The sequence below is a fragment of the Zootermopsis nevadensis genome, unplaced genomic scaffold, assembly GCF_977971745.1.
Source record: "Zootermopsis nevadensis isolate Lab colony 2312 unplaced genomic scaffold, Znev_1.0 Znev_ptg000007l, whole genome shotgun sequence".
Taxonomy (NCBI): domain Eukaryota; kingdom Metazoa; phylum Arthropoda; class Insecta; order Blattodea; family Termopsidae; genus Zootermopsis; species Zootermopsis nevadensis.
The window spans coordinates 5,261,583-5,281,216 of record NW_028259139.1 but is presented as its reverse complement, the minus strand read 5'-3'; the positions used below and the strand labels follow the sequence as shown (position 1 = coordinate 5,281,216).

Genomic DNA, 19,634 nt, shown 5'->3' with positions numbered 1-19,634 from the left:
TTTAACTACGCAATGCAAACAGCTTTGAATTGAGCAGTCCATATAGCCATTACTCTAGTCATGTTCAATGCAGCATACATAACTTTCATAAAAGTCTGGTGAGCAGGCGTCTATTGCCCTTGTAGTTACCGTGTATGGAGGCATCTTCTAATCACGGATGCATCTAATCAGCAATCACACAGGTTATGTATGTAGTCAGAAAGTCGGCACTGTATCATGTCGCTGGTACATAGTGCTGCTACCTAGTAGTCGTTTTCTGCTTTATTTTGTTCGCTTTAGCGGGAATTCTTCTAGAACAGTGGTTATCAAAATGTATGTGTCTCGTACTAATTTTAAATGCACGTGAACAATGGGATTTGTCAAAGCTCGCGTTTAATTAATACTGTACGTATGCATATGAACAAGGATTTATGGTACCTATGGAAAGCATGTCTGGTACCCCAAGTGATACTGGTACCAAAGTTTGAGAAACATTGTTCCACAAGTTATACAAAAAAGATATGTTGGAGTTTATTAATATTAACAGTATTATCTTTTTGTTTGATTTTATTATACATTTTATATTGTGAGTGGTGAATAGTGTGTGTGCCTAGAAAGGATCTAAAATATGTTGAAATATACTCCAGAGGGCTGGAAGGTGAATCATACAGAGGTAAGTAATATGCATATAAGGTCTCTTGAACATGGATTTAAAGTCACAGAACAAGAAATAAGACACATAATGTCTGAATCTGATATGTCTTTTCATGATCCGTTTTGAGAAAATAGTGTATGTGCCGCTACTAAATATGTCTTCTGACCTTGATGTTGAAGCAGGCCCATTAGATCTTTAACCTATAATTTAGGCTGTACCCAGGAGAATTTTAAATCTTTGTAACTTATGAAAACAACAACATTTTCTTCTACAGTTCCTAAATGCATGCTGGTTTCCACCCAATCTTTTCAGTACTTTCTTAGTTTGCAGCAGCGGTCTTCTGACAGTCCTGGTAAGCAGAGGGAGACTGTCAGAAGGTAGTCATTCAATCTGGTAAATGAAACATAATTCTGTTCATAGTAACAGTGATGTGTATATAATTACCAGTTGAACTTTCTTTCATAGTTTCCCAAATATTAAATAATCTACGTTTCCATTTTTAAGATAGACCATAATTTATGGGCATTACAAAGCACATTATCTGCTCCCATATTGCAAGTCTTTGAGATTAATTTATAATACATGAATTAATATGAAGAGGAAAGTATAATTAGTTAATATTTTAAAGTAATTTTACATAAAATAAAATTAAAAAAATGGATCTGAAGGAAGCAGGGTAGGTTGGTGTGGATTGAATTAATCTGGCTCAGTATAAGGACCGATGGCAGACTCGTTTGAATGTGGTAATGAAGTTTTGAGTTGCATAAAAGTTAGGGAATTTTTTTATTTATTAATTCATGTGGCAGTGTGTTATTGTCAATTTCTAGGTCTGAGATTGTATTTGGGTTGTCAAATGTGAAACTGATAAGTCTCGCTCTAAAAGAATGGGTTTCTGTTTGGATCCTTTAAGACATTTTCTGAAAATATACTTATCTTAAATGATTTGGTATAGTTCACTGGTTTTGTTTACAGTCATACACAACAGAAAGACTTTATTTTTAGAATGTACACAATAATTTTATTACAATCATAGGTCAGCATTATATATTATTCACCACATGTTTTTACTCCATGTAGTCATCATTAGGTGTATTCAGAATGACTTAAACTTGAGAAGTTTGGTCCATTAGTACATTAAATTAATGAATTGCTTGCGGTTGGAAACAGTCTAGAATAAAATAGTACTTATTCTATCATCCATAATGATTACTTTGCTAAAATTTCTTTATGACGTGTCATGACCATGATGTGGTGTGAATAACACATTTGGAATGTCAGTGTACTTAAAAGTGTACACCCTTCCAATCATTATATTATCTGCTGTTCCAGTCATTTGAATGCAACGTCAAAAGAAAAATAATGTTTTGTCACTTATTAGCCTTTGAGGCTTCTTAAATACTTACACTTTTGTTAAGAATCTTTATGAAATATAGAAGTAGATGTTTTATGCAGCAGTTTTAACTGAATGTGTCATAACCAACATAAGATTTTTGAACTGTCAGTTAAACATTTTTTGCTACTTAAAGTAATATACATTTTGTTTTATTGACAATTTCTCTAAAATTAGTAGTTTATGAGAATTAAACCCACACATATGGAAACTCTTTTACCTGTTCAAAAGACTGCTGGAATCAGCAAGGAGATCACCATTGTAAACTTCTGTTAAGCTTCCTTAAGACTGATTTCCATGACACTTCCACATTTAGGTATCATAAAATCGATATTTTCCACCAAAACAGGGGAGGGATGGACAGTCAGACAGACAGACAGACATATACAAGCTACTCACTAATAAGGATCCCTTGAAAGAATCCCAGTAAAAGGTTTACGCGAATGGTAAGCTACTGCTCTTTGTATCCCATGGCATGAAGTGTCGATATTTCGACAAAAAAGCACGTCTCAAGTGATGGAAGATTAATGTTACTTTTGGTTAAATTCAGATTCACATTTGACACATCAGTTACACAGACATTGGACACGGTATTTAAAAGCACGACATTAATGTGCCAATGTGACAGAATTTCCCGACGTTTCAAAACAACCTGAAACTTTCTTAATCAGGGTTGAAATGACGGAAGAGTGGTGTGACTAGGTTTCTGTAGGAATACAGCATGCTTAAAAAAAATATATGTGTGTGTCGGTTCGGAGCACTAATTCGTCAGGACGTTGTAAGTGTTATATAATTGTGGCGCGTGATGGTCACCCATCCAAGTCAGGAAGTTCCCCCGAAACGTCGGTAAACTTACCACTTTCACATGCTCCGATATCTAGAAATCTCTACAATGATCACAGACTATCGAACAAAGCACGAAGCGTCTTTAATTACAGTTTAAAATGAATAATTTTATGAATGTGAACAATGAGTTTCATCAAATTTACTAATCATTTGACAAATTATTCGAATCCTTGCAAGGTATTACATTAATTTGAAACTGCACCCAGTTCAAATAATGCCGGAAGGACAATGTTTCCTCGTTTCTTCAGCACCGATTGTAAGAGTTCATCCATGGACGTTGTATATAAATTAATCGTGTTTGTTTGTTTGTAGAGTCTTTTGCGTTTTATTTGCACATTTGTTACTTGTTTAACAACGCCAGGTGTTTAACTTGATGTGTAACGAAAAAGGAAGCAACGGGCAGTGGACGTCACACGGTTCTTGGATTTGCAACGGTGATACCTGTAAATAAGAAACAAACAAACTGGTATCGAAACGGATTGAGTTGTTGAGTCATGGTATCAATGAATTTTTTTAGCTGGCAAACGAGGCTTTTTACTGCAACCGATTATTGTAAATAAGACTGTAACGTAATGCAATAATGCCATAATGTGACGTAAATCTACAACTTCCTTTGACACGCAAATTGTCACAATTAATATTCACTTTAATGAACAGACCAGTCGAGAGGGCGTCTCCCTGATGATGGAGGCAGAAAGCTCCTCTGAAACGTTCGCCAATTTCTACGACTCAGCATCCCGCAAGACAGCCATGCCCATACAGGCGCTATGTGAACCTGAAATTTTACCCTTGTATCAGGTTTGGAACGTACTTTATAAACGGAATTACGGGGATTTATAACCATGGATACATACAAACTAAAACACATTCCATGTTACTGATGCAGAATGTAAAAAGTTTTGAAGTCAAACAGGGTAAATGTTTGTTCCATACCAGTGTAACGATCGTGGTGAGGCGTTCTTGACGAATTGCACCTGCTCGTAATCTTGAGGAGGTATCATACATCGGCTGCATCGTATTTCTGGCCTGACTTTCCCGCAGTCGAAACGTAATACTTGAAAGATGAGTGGAATGTTTCTGCAAAGAAGGGAATATTAATAAAACATCACGCGAATAACACTTTCACAAAATAAATATCAATTTCCAATTAATACGATATTTTTACGCTGCAATAACAATTTTCCCAACTAGAAGGCGTACTCGACTGCTCTTATGGAAATGAAGTGTTTAAAATGTGAATAGTAAATGTTGTTTCGTGTTGTCGTTGCTTCGGATTTGGGTTAAGCAAATAAACCTAGCTACAAGGCCGACGTTGACTTTGGATGAAAGACGAATTCATGTCCCGACGTGTTTTGAAGCTTATTTTAGTGAAACAAACCACTTTAACATTTGTTGGTCTCTTTCGACATTTATTTAAATAATGGATGAGAAGAAGGAATTATGAACAATTACGCATGCGCACTTTTCAGTCCCTAAGGGGCATTGCGTAATGAGTGACAGCTTCAGAAAGAAACTGTTGTTATAATTGCAATACCACAGCAGAAATGCTAGAGATTTTTTTACAACGCTAAAAAATGGAAGTGGTCACTGAAAGGGTGGGTGTTGGTCTTCTGGGTTGTAACGCCAGGGGAATGAATATACGATCTTCATGTTTGGGGCTGAAAATTCGTCTGTCGCCATTTTAAGACTAACGTGAAGTGAAATAACAGTTGTTTTCTCCCCATTGTTGCGGTTTCCAGTTAAGGTGAGGAATGAGAAAACTTGTGATTGTTACGTAAGACATTCCTCACTTCCTGTTATTTGAACAACCCGCACGCGGAATTGATTAAATGGTAACAGAGTCAAGACGTTAACGTAGTTCTGACATTCGTGACTAGGTGGCGAACATGTTCATAATTTAACATTTACGACACACAACTACAAGTTCCGTCGCATGTCGCATCTCTTAAAACATTTTCCGAATTTGTCTGACTTGTTTGGGAGGTACCCGGTTCCAATTCCCGACAGGTCACCGGCTCTTCTGACACAGAAGTTCGCAGTTCTCCAGTAGTTCTTTCGATAGGTCACGATAACTTACTTATCGATTATTTCATGTAGCGTCGCTTCACACGACATCAGAAGCTTTCAGCAGTTGATACAAAGTCTTTGAATACCGACGTCAAACGAACCTAAGGACTTCTAGATGTCATTATGTCAACAGTAGCAATAACACGTTTGCCCACTGTCAGATTCTCATTAATGCTGGAATTTATTATGTGCATGTTCGTTGTTTTTGGTTTACGTTTCGCGTCTGATCTAACACGTACACGTGGTCAGTCCTCTGTAACCCTAACCATTAATTCGCCAGGTGTTTATTCACGTGCACGGGCGAAGAATTTCGTTCGTCTGTGTGCCACCAGCTGCTTTGACAGGCGTGGTATTGTTCTGGTTTAATTGTAAAATAATTAACTTGATAGACTACAGATGTATGAGTGCTTACAGGGAAATTTATTACTAATTTAGAGGCGCCTAATGTCAAAATAATTGAACTGATTTTATAGGCGAGCTTGTATAGATGAAATTACGTGTCAGATGCCACAAAGGAACACGGAAACATTGCATTCCGTCGTGGAGTACAACACATTTTACACGTGTACAGTTTGCAATTTGACACACGCGATAATCGATAATAATGTTGTCACACTGCATATAAACGTTATTTCTCATATTTTGTTGAATACGCGTCTGAGATTTAGAACTCTTAATCTCAGAATTGAGGATGTAGCTTCACGCTCCATCTCCTTTACTCCCCGGGGAATGATCCCCGGCGAGTTGCATCGTATTTCTGCACGTGGTGGAAAGGAGATAAATCCCTCTCTTACCAGTAATTGAACCACGGACATGAAGGTCGTAACCATTCGCTTTACTGATTGAGCGACCCAGACCCATTGTAAGATTTAATATCACGTATAAAAAATAAGGACTTTCTTACCGACTTCAATCGAAGTCTGTTAATGTGGGTTGTTTCGCCGAACAGTCTTTTAGGAATTTATAGACGTTTCTGAGGTACGATCGCCCTGATGATAGAGGCAGCAAGCACCTCTGAATCGGCAAAGGTATACCATACCACCCGGCAGCCATCTTCTAATCACAACAAACGTTTGGCCGATAGTTTGTAAATTTGGAATAATACATATTTTTTAACCCTTTAACTCCTACCTCAGAGTAAACACAACGCGTCTCCATTACAATTAAATTCGAATTGAACTTTGTAATTTCTTTAAAAAAATACACCCGTTATTATGTAAAAATTTCTTTGAAATAATTTTTGGTGTTAGGAATTTGTGACGGCGTGTAGAAAAAGACAATTCGCCTCGTTTATTTGTAACAATTTTTATCTATCTACAATAATCGAATGTGAGAGTCGGTGAGGTGTGTAAGAAAGCATTTGAGAAAAATGAACACTCGAGGTTCGAATACAGTATCTGTTTTACTTCTTTTAATTACCGCGAAATGATTCATAACACGTGCTGTCTGTGATATCCCAAGGGTATTCAGACGAAACATCAACATTGTAAATGATAGATAACTTTCACAACAGCCAGCCGGACCAATGCTGTCCCATTTACTGAATCCAGTCCAGCTGAGACCACAATAAATTGATTATCCACTGCCTTTTCCTGGGTAATAGTTGTTTGCAATATTGCACCGTCTCTCGCTACAGCGCACAAGTTCTTGTCGCGTCAGGAAAATGTCAGCCGAAAGAACCCTCACGGCTCGGGTCTGATCCCTGGCGCCGGGAGGCTGGACATTTGTCTTCAGCACCACGTCATGTTGGTATTACTGATCGTAGAAAATTAAAAAGCGCGTATAACTACTAGTTTTTCATGTCTGTACGACGTTTATACAAAAATAAAGTTGTAAGATTTGAGGTTTTCACAGCGGTGAGTATGAAGATTTCTGAAATCTTCAAAAATCAAGTTCTTTAAATAATTAGGGGGACAGACACGGAAGGGCGTATCACCATGTGGTACTAGAAAAGACTGAGGAGTCGGTGCTAAAATCTCCGACTCCGACTCTTTCATAAAAGCTCAATAGGTATAAATAAGGGTAAACCTACTAAAATGGCAAATAGCACCATAAGAGATTTCATCACCACCACGTGAATTATCATCCTACATTTTAGACTTATAACCTGTATTTAAATATTATTGCAGAAATCGGTTGATTTGTAGACCCTTCGTATTCGTAAGGCACCGGAGCCAAAGTTACAAAGCATTATTCCCACACCATGGGGCTCAATAAGCGTGAGGCCGCCGACGGCTCACACGGTAGAGAAATTGTTCTTAAGATTTCATATCGAGGTCGGAGTCGGTACATTTTTACCGACTCCGACTCCACCTAAAGTTGCTTCCGACTCCACGAATCCGACTCCAAAGTCCCGGTGCTAACCACTTTGCTGCTGAATTGATGGGCGTGTTATAAACAAGACAAATAGACGAAGCTATCAGTCGAATAAGGGAAATACATGTGTGTTTCCGTATAACGTGTTTAAATGTCGTTTATGAGATAACACGATCTTATGGACATATTTGTTTCCGAAATTACTGTGCTATCAAAAAACAATATAGAAACCACTTCCGCATCAGAAGTCCCACGTATACCGGTGTGTGACTAACTTATTGTCCGGCAGTTCGCTCGCAGCTGCTGCGGTAAGCTGTCATAGCGCGTTCCACGTTATGCTGGACACACTGTAAATATCCGTCACACACCGCACCAGTAATATTATTACAAATTAATTGTGTAAAATTGCATTGATTGTCTTCAGGTTCGCACTACCGCGCAGAGCTTGGAAAAACATTCTTGACGTCAGTAAGAGTAATCAACCCAGTAAGTGGAGTCGCTCGGAAATGATTCTTTACTAGTTTCTAAAACGTCTGATGAATGGAAGAAATTCGATATAAAGGCAAACAAACGTCGAGTCGTATTCGGGAGGAAATCGGTTGAAATGTCCGTAGGACACCAGATACCCGGACTGACGTTCATCGTGGCTTCCTTCTGTACCTAAATTAGCCCACCAACCATTCCTTGTCAATCCTTTCTAATTGATTATTCACTAATCATGCCATCATTCGACGCTGCATAACGCTTAATCTTAGCAATTTAAAGCGTCGTTCAACGGACCAAGAATACATAAAATAAAGACATAAGAGCAACGTAAATCATGTTATGGGCGTTACTTGTTTTTGATTTATTTAGGACGTAGAGAATCTATAACGTAAGTGGTTTGCAAGGTAACCGTAGCATTTTGGTAGGTACCAGAGATTTGGTTTAATGCTGAGCCGATATCGTAACTTCGGAGCGAGGACATAAATAATGGCGCGTTCTTGCAGAACATTCAAAATCGTAAACGGAACGAGCCATTGTAAGAGACATAATACGACGTACAAGGCTGAACCTTAATGGGGCAGGAAACCGAGGTTGAGCTGAAGACGACGGACTCCGAACACATCGGAGGCAAATTAATGGGATTTCCTTGGCGAAAGCCGTGTCATGTTCGTGTTTGGTGTCAGATGGGCTCCGTATTTAAGCCCAGATTCACGGGATACGCGAGTCTGTCAGTCAGATGTTTGTGTTTATGACCGTGTCCAATGATTGTTAGAATGTCAACCGGGTGGTTCAGAAAAGTGACTGGCTACTGGTTGCTCTTCAGGGCGAGGAATTATAATCCTCCCCATTGCTTCCGGACCGACCGTGAAGACTGCCCTTTCTCACATCTGATGCGTTTCGGGGGTAAAGTAGCCGGAACATGAAGCTGATCACTCACAGAATGCAATAACCCACGCGTGTAGCCGTAGTCTGCCTTTAACGTCTACAGATAGACCCTCTATTTCTAGTTCCAGCTGCGTCTGTTTGTCTAAGATGGAAGCTACTCGTTCCTCGAAAACGGCAGTTGTCGGCTGCCAGGTGCCGCCTTCACAGGACCGTACCAGCGCTTGAAAGCAACTGAAATGGTTTCAAGCATTGAAACTCTTATCTAGCTCGACGAAGCTGATAGTTTCTCATCTGTTCAAGGAATCCTTGTCATCAGTGGAAGCCGAAGGTTCATTTAGTGTTCACAAGAGCCCGCCATCCGCGTAAAATATTTAGCTTTCAGCCGAGGCATTTCCAGTCAAATACACTTGTTTCCTTTCGGTAGACATCTGTAAGCGTGCCGCGGGTGGAGCATGGAAGTGGAGGTACTCCTCAGTTCCTTCTTAATCTTGCCCAGTTGATGCAGCTTCACGCCCAAGCCGCCATGTCCCCACTGAATAAAATTTGCGTTAGGCTCAGAGCCGGTCTGGATGCTGTGGCGAAGATAAGAAATCTGCCCTGCAGGGAATCGAATGTCGGTCGTCTAGTCCTGTCTGGGAAAAAAAAAACTTCCCTTCTTTCCACATTAAAAGTTTCTGTTCGTTTTTGTAATTTTATAATGCTCGTTTCAGTCTGGCCTGTATTCTCCAGAACGAATAAATGTTCCGATAACTAGAGATTTTACCTGAATTCATTTGTCGTCTTATGCAAGTTGAGTTATTATATGAGATCGCCCGAGCAAGCCTGTTAGTTTTTCATCCGCGGCTGACACAGTCGGGTTAATGAATGGCGTGGGTCCAGTGACTGACGGTTTTCTGTTTGCATACGACCGTGACGTTTGCGCCGAGTAAGTCAACAAAGCAGGTAACTGTTCATTAGCGAGCAGTGCCCTCGTAACGTCCCTAGAACCCCTAGAAGAGGGTAAGGGGCAGACATTAGGTCTCGAGACGCTGCGACCGAGCAGCTGGGGGCCAAATGCCTCATCGAAATCCGAAATTACGGAGGAGTTTCATAAGAGGGTGACCCAGTGACCTCAGTTCTGCAAAGAATCCTTCCCCTTCGCTTTTGGCATTGCGTTTTAGTGCTTTTCTCAGTCACTCCAAGGAAGTGCCGGGATACTGCCGCCTACTTCTTTTGTATCCTTTAGAATTCCTTATTCATCAATCACTGGACCCTATGTGGGATGAGCTGCTAACAGCGTGACGAAAGGTGATTGATTATTCATTGTACGGTGAACCCTGAGAGATAGAATAAATGTGAGATTGGCAGTACACGTAGAATGCATGGCGAGAAGAGTTGCCGCAAAAACTAGAAAGGAGAAACCACTAGAAAACTTGTGTTTGTCTGGTGCAGTTGGCATTAAAAGAAAATGTCACGGGTTAAACTGGCTTCTTCTGTGGGATACTGTGACCAAAATAATGTAAGCCCCAGAAAATTTGTGGACTATTAGCTTCTAAAAGAAGTCTGTCCTATGGAGTTAGTTAAAATAGGTAATAATAACGAATTAAGTAAATCAGAATCCCAGTTTTCTGCGAGATATGAGCTGTGTAGAAAAACCTTCTGTCGTCTCCATCCTACCAAATAATTTACTTTTAGAGCACCTGTCACTTACTGGTTTTGTTTCAAATTTCATTATGTTTTATAGCTTGAATCTTCGTAGTGGAATTATTTTAGATTAAATATTCAAAACATCTGAGCTTATATATACAACGTCGTTGTGCTACAGTCTCTAGAAGGAAATTGTTATAATACTGGAAGGTAAGGATTTGAGTCGACCAACTTCATGAAAGTTAGACAGGAAAGATTTCATACTCTCAAAGTATATCCAATGTACGCAAATGCTGCGGAACATTCAAGATTATAGAACTCACGACAAGGGATGAAAAGACAATTTCCTGAAACAATAGTACAGTAATGTACTCCATTTGAAACTACGAGTACATTACCAAGCCGCTCGATGTAACGGTAAAGCTCTATATTTGTGCTCGGAGAGTACCGAGTTCGAATCTTGATGAGGTTACTGGTTATTATGACAGGATTTTCGTGGTTTTACTCAGTTGTTGCATTGAAATTACCAGTGAACGACTCGTTCCATGCCCTTCAAACTTCACGCTTTCAGAATTTATTCTAATTTTCGTGTTCAATTTTGAAATCGCAGTATGACGTTGGTTATTTGTTTTTAGTAAAAATCCATACTTCGTATCGCAAGTAGAATGGACAGTCACGTCAACCGAGTTGTATTAAAACTGGGAAACCTTTCATTATAACATAAAATGTGCAAATTAATTATTTAGGTATGTGAACGATTCTACTGTGGTACATAATCTTCTTTTCAGTGGAAAAGAAACAACCCTCATTATCGTCACATTAAAGCTGGATTAGAAATTTGACTAGCTTCTGTGAGGGTATGTTCAGAGGAATACGTCTGCCTGCAGCTGCGATTTCTGACTTCAAACGTGCAGTCAGTGACGTAAGCCATGATCATCAGCCTTGTAGCTCCTACCGTGCACAACGCTAAAACTGCAAGCTTATAAAACTTTCGTTCATTCTTCGTGACAAATAAGCCACTTTCCTCGCACATTTTACAGTACCTGTGTCCTTAATTCCACTTCGTCATGTCGTGTCATCGCTCGCCTCTGACATCTGTCGGAGCCTTCACCAACTGGCCTTTTGACATTATTTCTTCGGAAAACAGAACAGTCTACTTTTATGATACAGACAAGTGATCACAGCTATAAATTTTACGTTGAGACTAGAATTATTGAGCACAGCTGATAATGTAAATCTAGATTAGCTCCTATTGGCTCTACGTACGAAAAAGTTATTGTCTGATTATTCCAGCGTCATCTGGGTTATTTTTACAGTGACAGGTCACACGTAGTCAGTCGTGGGCTAGAAGATTGTACGTCGGATGTGAGCAATTTTCCATTGTCCGTCTCACTGACACACGTTCGGGCAATGTTCAGATCAGTGCAAGATTTCGTTCTAGAATCGCAACGTGTGTTTGTGCCACGTGTTCGAGACATTAATCCTCTTTGGCTGTGGTTTCACAACAGAGTTGGGCTGTATCAAGAACGTCACATCCTCTGACGATGACTGTGGCCATGTTCTGTGGCTGCAGGGTGCCATTTTCAGACACAAGTGACGTGTCCTGTTCGTTAATTACGCCTTTATGTACGTGGAGAATCGTGTTGGTTTCACACTGTATTTTATCATCTTTTACTAACAAACTGGTTTCTTTGTCAAGCGGTGATTGTACTCCGTCGGGGACATTGCTATTTAAAACATTATTTTGAATGTTGTGGACACGCGTGTGCCCTATCTTTGTCGGAGTATCAGTTAAATCGGATTCATTCTTGTCTTGTATTACATACGATTTTGGTTTGAAAATAGTATTACCACGTAGAACATCAGGAGATTTGCACCTGTTGTGACTTACTCTTTCTGAGAATTGCCTTGATAGTCTGACATTTTGTTTTTCGCCTGCAGACTTATCATCGCTTTGAAAGTCGCAGGTGTTTTGACGGAACGGAGCCCGGTTCAGGTCCTCAGCCTTTGCCTCCGTGTCACTAAAACATGTTTCTGTGTCCTTTGTTGCAGTCTGAAAAGAAGGAAGTGTTGATGAACGAAGGACAGTGCAGTGGGGTCCTTCATGTATTCTGTCGTTCTGAATTTCGTCAGATTTGATCCTTAATCTGTCACGTGATTCTCTGTGGTAATACTCAGTGGTATTATATGATGAAGTGAGGGCGTTCGGTGCTTTTGACTGGTGGCGATTATGCCTTGAACGCACATGTTTCTTCTTCAAAGGGATTTGGATCTTTAAGTGTTGTTCTTGGAATATTTCAATATCTTCAACCTTGGGATATTTCATCCGCTCCTTAAATGCCCCTGACCCTTCGGTGTCATTATCGAGTATTTTTTCTGTGTTATTTTTGGTCAGTGAGTTTTCCTTTGACGTTTCAACATTAATACCTGTGAGATGGAGTGCATTGCTTTCGTTGTCAGTGAACGCTGATGGTACCATAAAATCGTGAGACTGATTATCATGTTTTGGACTGTAAGGGAAATAAGAGTTAGCGGGCGATGGAAATCCCGAACAAGCGTCTTCTTTGTCGGTTTCTTCTTTTGCATTTTTGTCCCTCGCGTCTTTAGAAGTTGATTTCGGACGCTTGCAGATCACGCTTAAGTAAGTATCATTAAGCCTGTCCCTATTTTTCTTCAATTTGCTACTCTTACGCGAAGTATTACGAGACAGATTTCTGGTCAGTTCCTCCAAGCTTATGTAAACTTCTGGCCCTGTTGACGTGGAACCTCCCGATATCTCGGTATCTCCGGTGGTGTCCTGTTGTTGAGTATGATAACGTCGGAACGAAACGACGACAGGGCGCTGCGACGTATGTAGACGCGCCATATCGGCGTCCAGGTAGCGACGCAGGCTGCTGGCGTTACTCGTATTGCTGTGTCTGGCGGACAGAATCGAGTAGCACTGCCACCTACCTCGTCGCGGTCGTCGTCTGCCCAGGTAGCGCGCCAACGTGTCCTGCGGGGAAACAACATGTGTGATCTTAAATCAAAACTTCCGTCCTTCTTAAATGCCAGAAAAGCTAATCTCTGCTCCGGGTAATTACGCGTAATTTCAGAATTCAGAAAAATTGTTATCTTATATATTCAGATTCGATGCGAAATTCTGCCTGTAACTTTAATTATCGTGTGGTTTATTTCGTAAATGGGGCCGATAATTGGCATATCGAGGAAAAATAACTGCTAGAGAACAGTTGCTCTGTCAGTGATATAACTTACATGAAAAGAAGCTTCATAAACGCATGGTAACTGTGTTTCTAATCAAAAAGCTTCCATTCGTTTGCTACACACGTAATTAACCGCAAAGCCTGGAGAATTTACATTAATATTGCAACAAAAGTCGACTCATAATTCCACAAATGGGAGGAAGTTTTTGACTCGTAATTCATTTTACTCCGTAACGATCCTCATAAGAATTTCTTAATTAGCGCATGAAACATGTAAATGAACTGACGAGTAGGCACTAAAATCCGTTCATACATTTCCTTTACGCATTGGGTTCAAGGCAAGTTTACGAATGAAACTGTTTTAAATTATCCTATTGACATTCTGTGACGTCTGCAAGTCGCCCAGAGTCTGAAGTGGCTTTAGGCACTTTTACTGCCGTGTAAAACCACGGAATGGATGCCGAAACGGCCAAGTTATTGAACACAAAGTACATTGTACCTCTACAGAAGTTATATGGCGCAGCTGAGGAGTTAATTTTGAAGCTGTGCAATAATTCCACACAGCACTGAGAGTAAACATTACCATGTAACGTTCCACGGGCATTTCGTTTATTGCGCGTTCTTCGCACGTCGTGCATAAAATGTGTATTAAACACTGATACCCGTTTTATGCGTCGTATTGTGATCACTATTAGCAAATCTACGGAGGATACGTGATTCGTCATACATATTTTATTGACAATCAAAGGTATTGCTTCGGAGACGTGTTTCAGTCACTCAGGGTCATCTTCAGGTCTTTACATATACATGCTTATTAAATCTGACGCAAAATATAATTTATGCCATTTGATATTTTCTAGAATTGCTTTAATTTATTTCATTTGCGGCAACCACTCAGATCGTGCGTACGTCAGCAAGCAGCACATTCTTCTTCAGGAGGTGGAGAGTCGAAGGATCGCATTTTGAACATGTGCTCACATGACAGGACCTCAAGCGCGCAAAGCGTTCATGAAAGAACACGCCATATGCTTCTGTACCAAAGAAAATTACGAATGTATGTTTTTCTGAATAACTCCGTGGATCAAAGTCCTTCTCGAGAATCTGACAGTCGCTCAGTTAGTGAATGAATTCTCCGCTTCAGATGATGCACCTTTCTTTTCCTGTCCTGTCACATATCAGACATTATCCTCACTGCCATATTCTCAGACACCTCTTAACGCAAGAGACCATGTTCCGCACACGTGTAAATAGGAGGCAAAATTATTGTTTTGTATAACTGACGTTCTGTCACATATTCAATACAGAGCTTTAAACATACCTTGAATGCCTCCCGGAACTTGTAGGACATGATGTGATAAAGCACAGGGTTCACCGTCGTGGACAGGTAGTAGAGGACGCCTGATGTGTAGGTGAGCGTGTGGTACACAATAATCATGGAGGCACTGGGACGTTCGTCATTGCTGCCAGACGCATAAACCGCCAGAAGGCGTTGCGCGTGAAACGGCGCCCAGCAAATGAAAAACGCCACCACCACCGCCACTGCAACAAAAACAATATCTTCAGTGTCAACCTCGAGTATAGTCGTTATGTAGGTTTCGTGTCCACCGTTCCAACCCCAAATGGTCTGTAGATGGCTGTCTTCTGGGTTGTAGCGCCGTGTATTATGGTAGATCGCCCTGCTGATGGTGGCGGCAGGGACATCTGAAACTTTGGTAAACGTCTACCAGACTACACGGCGCTACAACCCGGAAGACAGCCATCTCTAAATGAACCGCCATGATAACCTCAAGTTCTGCATCGGGTAGTCTGTGTTAGGTTTTTTCTTTCTTCAGAACATCTTTGAATGTGCTCCAACAGTGCGAACGAGAAATGACATAATTTCGTATCTTCTGTTGGCCTGATCACGAAGCTTTAATTTCTTAGTCTCCATTATCTTTCGAGTGAGAGGAGTCGAAATCCCCGCAGTTCTCTCATACTTTATGTTACCTAACAGAATTCCAGGTTTAATAATTCGATGTTCCCTTTTACAATTTCATTGCAGAATATTTGCCCGTTGGTTGGTTACGGGCGGGCGGCAGAACGTCACAGAGAAAAGTACCTTCACGCGCCACGAGAAGCAAGAACATTAACCTCGGGTAAGTAACAACTTTGCTCTTAGTGTCGTCGAATGGACGCTTGGACGTTTCTGTCTGTCTGATGATGGCTGTTCTGTCCGTTGAATTGTTGGCATTGCACAGCGCGTGTTTAAATAAAAAGTGGACGTAGTTTATTACCCAATTTTCTGAGCTCAGGTAGAGCACAGGTCTAGAAAGATCGTTTCTCATTCTTATAGATACTTCGCCATTAAGTCGGGGTCAGCTGCCTGATGTAGGCCTATTATTTGAATGTTTCTGTGTGTGATCCCGAATGTTCATCATTTTCAAAGAAAAAATGGACCTTGGGATATTAATCGATTTTAAGAACCACTTATTTACATTTTAAAAGTTCTGAAATCAGGGCGTAACTTATATTTGATGGCGTCTAAACATCTACACAGCGGTTTTTTTTTGGTGAAAACTTATTACTAAATGGAGGGCGATTCTAACAACCGATGAAATAATTGGCATTACTTAAACACGCCATTTTAAATGTGTGCTGTGTGGACTGATGCCTTGTTATTAGTTAGGACTTTCTGGAATTCTAGTCCGATCCCGACGCGATTGTTACAAAGCGCGTTGTGTTTGCTAGAGCATACATCACTGACCTGGTTTTTCGCTAATTAGGAACGCGCGACCTTTAAAGATTGTCTTTGCTCTTGCTAACGTGGGACATCGGGATAAAATCAAAGTCTTAATTCGATTTTGAATGCCAGTGGCGCTCATTTGTTTTTGGAGTTACAGGATCCTCTGTGCGCTGGCTTAGTTTAGATTGCATGTCACTACTGATTGTTGCGAGGACCGAAGTTTCATGAGAACATACAGAAATGTCTTCCAACCTTGCTTTATTTGCAGTGTAGCCAAGTTGGTTAAATAGTTATTTAAATAATATTCACAAATATAATTATTTATGACGGAGCAGAATATCTCAAATTTTAGAGGTGTACATTTTTAGTAAACAACGCAGAAGATCGATATCTTGAAATATTTACAGTTCTTTTACTGTGTCAGGAGTTTAACATGAAAATTTGACATATGTTAAATGTAAATATAGTATACAAATGTGTGTAGTCAAGTGTTTAATAAGGATAAAGCCGAGGATCTGAAGAATCAGTCTTTAGAGGTGGAGAATGTTACATTTATTTAAGACTGATGAGAATTTCTCTCTGCTTCTATAGCATAAAACAGTAAGAATAATGCAGCGAGATAATAAGAAGTCGCGGTTGGATTCTGCGGGCTGTTACTGAAATTTTCTTTCATTTGTGGAAATGAATTTTTTTAATTTGTGAATGCATTCTAGAAAGATCGCAGATTTACGAAAAGTAATTTTCATAAAGTCTAGCTCTCAGTACTACTTCTCTGTGCTCACGATTTGTATTAAACTCTCTCTCGCTACCTCTCGTAAATATCTCGGAGATAACGTCTTCAAATGCGTTAACGTCAAATTCTTCAACACTGTCTGAGGGCTGTCCTTTATCCTCCACCTTTACTCGTACAAAACGACTTTCCGGTGCTCCTGATTGCACACGGAGCTGACTTGCCTTAAGTACAGGCTTCGTCGATCCTACTGTTGTTGTCAGCGAAACTCACTCTGCTTAATTACAGTGAATTCTCACACTTGTGAGCAACATAACGCAGATTAGTTACCAGCTTACGGGACGGGACGGTAGTTTGAACAATGTCACTCAGTGTCTAAAGGTACAATTTGGCTGCACGCGACAGAGACAAGCGACCGAGGCAGGCGACAGAGACGGGAGACGGACACATCGCAGCTTGTCGCCACACACTTCTGAGGTGGCTACCGAGACATGCGGCGAAGTGTTTGTTTTCTTTGTTTTGTTGAGACATACGTGCACATATTCTGTGAAAAATGAGTACAAAATTGCTTCTAAAAAGGTTACTCGAAGAAGATGATGTGTTGCTGTGTTATTTGTTGCGAAAGAAACAAAGAAAACCTATGAGTTCAATATTCAAAACCAGACGCGAAGAAGGTCAGTGGTCGGTTTTCTGCTACTAATTCTACCAATTGCTCATCTTGGTCACCAGTAAATTTAATTTCTGCCATTATTTTACTCAACAACACACGTGCTGCCTTAGCCAGTCGCGAGACACTACTGGTCCGAGAGCGGTCTCCTGTGCTTTGTCTCTGTCGCCTGTCTTTGTCTCGCGCTCGTAATTGTACTTCATACGATTGTACAGAGAGCAGACAGGAAGCGACCAGTCTCGGTCTCGTAACTCTGTCGCCTGCCTCGGTCGCTTGTCTCTGTCGCGTGCAGCCAAATTGTACCTTAACCGCAGAAGCAGGTTTTGAAGTCTTTGTTTCACGGCGATACGGTCTCGGGCTGCGAGCGTCTGCTACTCCAATAAGATCTTGTGTCACGGAATCGAGGAACGTCTCTCTGTGTTGATATTGTTAATACATCCCGAATCCCGATGATGCTGTGGATGAATTCCTGGATGTTGTGGTGTTATCACGTGTTAGTTGATGAGATATCGCACCCAGGGAGGGAGCTCTGTGGAGATTTGAGTACATTTACTGTCGCGTTCGTTGGAGCAGGTCCAAGGGTAATATCCATTAAAGACGAAATAAATTAAATAAGAGACAGTCGGAGGAAGAAGAAGAAGAAGAAGAAAAGTGGATAAATGATCACCGCTCGTGTCAGTACCGCGAAACATTTTGCTAACGGAAGTTTAAGAAATTGTGGGCAATTATGTGGCCCAGTCCAGAGAATGGTATTCTTTATGTAAACTTTAAAGTACCGTGGATGAAAAAATAACTTTTCACTTTCGAAAGAGCAATTCAAAGTGGCGTGCATCTTAAAATGCCGTACCGCTGGCCAATAAAAATGAAGTACTCACCTTTCATAAAATAAAACTGAAAGAAGATTTTCGCTTTTTTATTTATACGTTCATCGCGTTTTTTCATCTGTTGTTGACTTTTATATGAATGGACTTCAATTGCAAATTGATCGCTGACGTAGCGAAATCTGCAGTAAAGAGACGGTATATTTATTGTTCGTATGTGGTCGATACTTTACTGCACAAAGCCATTGGGCACATTTCATTGCAATGCCTTCAGTATAAACCGTAGGCTATGGGAAAATGTTTTATGTAAAAGTTGAACATCTTCATGAATTGTGGGCCAATGTTTTATGTCGTGGACAGTTTTAGACCTAGTTCATTTTGAGATACACTGAAATAGCAGGATCGAATCTCACTCGAGACGTGGATGTGTGTTCCCACAAATTTTCTGTTTTACTGCCCTGTGTAGTTAGAGGCGTGGCAACGCTAAGGGCCGATCCCCCAAGAAGAATTCGAGAACTTGGCAGAACAATTCTTGAGGGAAGGGCCGTGGATCCTATGTTATGGTAGCAGTCTCAGTGTTCAATTAAAGTTTATTTCAAGCAGTAAGCACTCTTATCGGTTTTTAAGTCAGATTTTCCACGATTAAGATTTTACTGCATCGATACGCTTTGTTGATTTTTCTCGGTGTATTTCAATAAGGTTAGAGGCAGAATAATAGGATTTATGGGGAGAGCATGGAACTTTGCGAAGTAGGGGAGACAATTATAAATGAGATATGGGGGCCAGATAAAAACAGAAAGTGAGAAAACCGAGAGATAAATCCTAAAAACGACCCAAAGACAGAGGAGTCTGAATTCGATAAAATTCAAGAGAACATCTGCCCTGTGTGTGTGTGTGTGTGTGTTCCCTGGCTTCTCTCCTCGTTTTGTTCACAATAACCAGGGAAAGCGCAGTTTTTCAGGTGGCCTTAGGGCGGGCGTCAGATGGAGGGAAAGTAGTGAAAGTGCAGTTCAACATTTCAGTGGCGGACTGGCCTGCTTAATATGACGACTGGTTTAATGACAGTTGTTGGTGTGTGAAATTAGTGTTTGCTTTCAAAACTACTGGGTGTGAAGAACTGTAAAATTGACCGATATTGACTAATAGGCTTAAAACGTTTTGTGAGTTGACGAAGGAAAAGATTTGTATTTATACTTTTCACATTTTTATCACGGTTAAGAAATCAAGGGTTGCGTTATGGG

At 40.5% G+C, this 19,634-nt stretch overlaps 2 protein-coding genes across 6 annotated transcripts in view; one reads left to right on the top strand and one right to left on the bottom strand.

The window, feature by feature from the left end:
• Positions 1 to 634: 634 nt before the first annotated feature.
• Positions 635 to 19,634, top strand: part of LOC110829506 (uncharacterized) — a 133,530-nt gene continuing 114,530 nt past the window's right edge. For both annotated transcript variants that reach the window (XM_087344060.1, XM_087344061.1), the window contains exons 1-2: positions 635 to 652; positions 15,495 to 15,588. The gene's annotated coding sequence lies outside the window, so the exon portion shown is untranslated. The remainder of the gene's footprint in view (positions 653 to 15,494; positions 15,589 to 19,634) is intronic.
• LOC110829262 (pyrokinin-1 receptor-like) overlaps positions 1,610 to 19,634 on the bottom strand; it is a 66,914-nt gene continuing 48,889 nt past the window's right edge. The window contains exons 4-8 of one of the 4 annotated variants that reach the window (XM_087344056.1): positions 14,772 to 14,992; positions 11,294 to 13,245; positions 3,804 to 3,947; positions 3,516 to 3,645; positions 1,610 to 3,311 (exon numbers count right to left, since the gene is read on the bottom strand). In XM_087344056.1, the coding sequence (XP_087200182.1) occupies positions 11,728 to 13,245; positions 14,772 to 14,992 (1,739 nt within the window). In that variant the 3' untranslated portion in view covers positions 1,610 to 3,311; positions 3,516 to 3,645; positions 3,804 to 3,947; positions 11,294 to 11,727. The remainder of the gene's footprint in view (positions 3,312 to 3,515; positions 3,646 to 3,803; positions 3,948 to 11,293; positions 13,246 to 14,771; positions 14,993 to 19,634) is intronic. The other 3 variants (XM_087344055.1, XM_087344058.1, XM_087344057.1) reach the window with 3 other exon arrangements.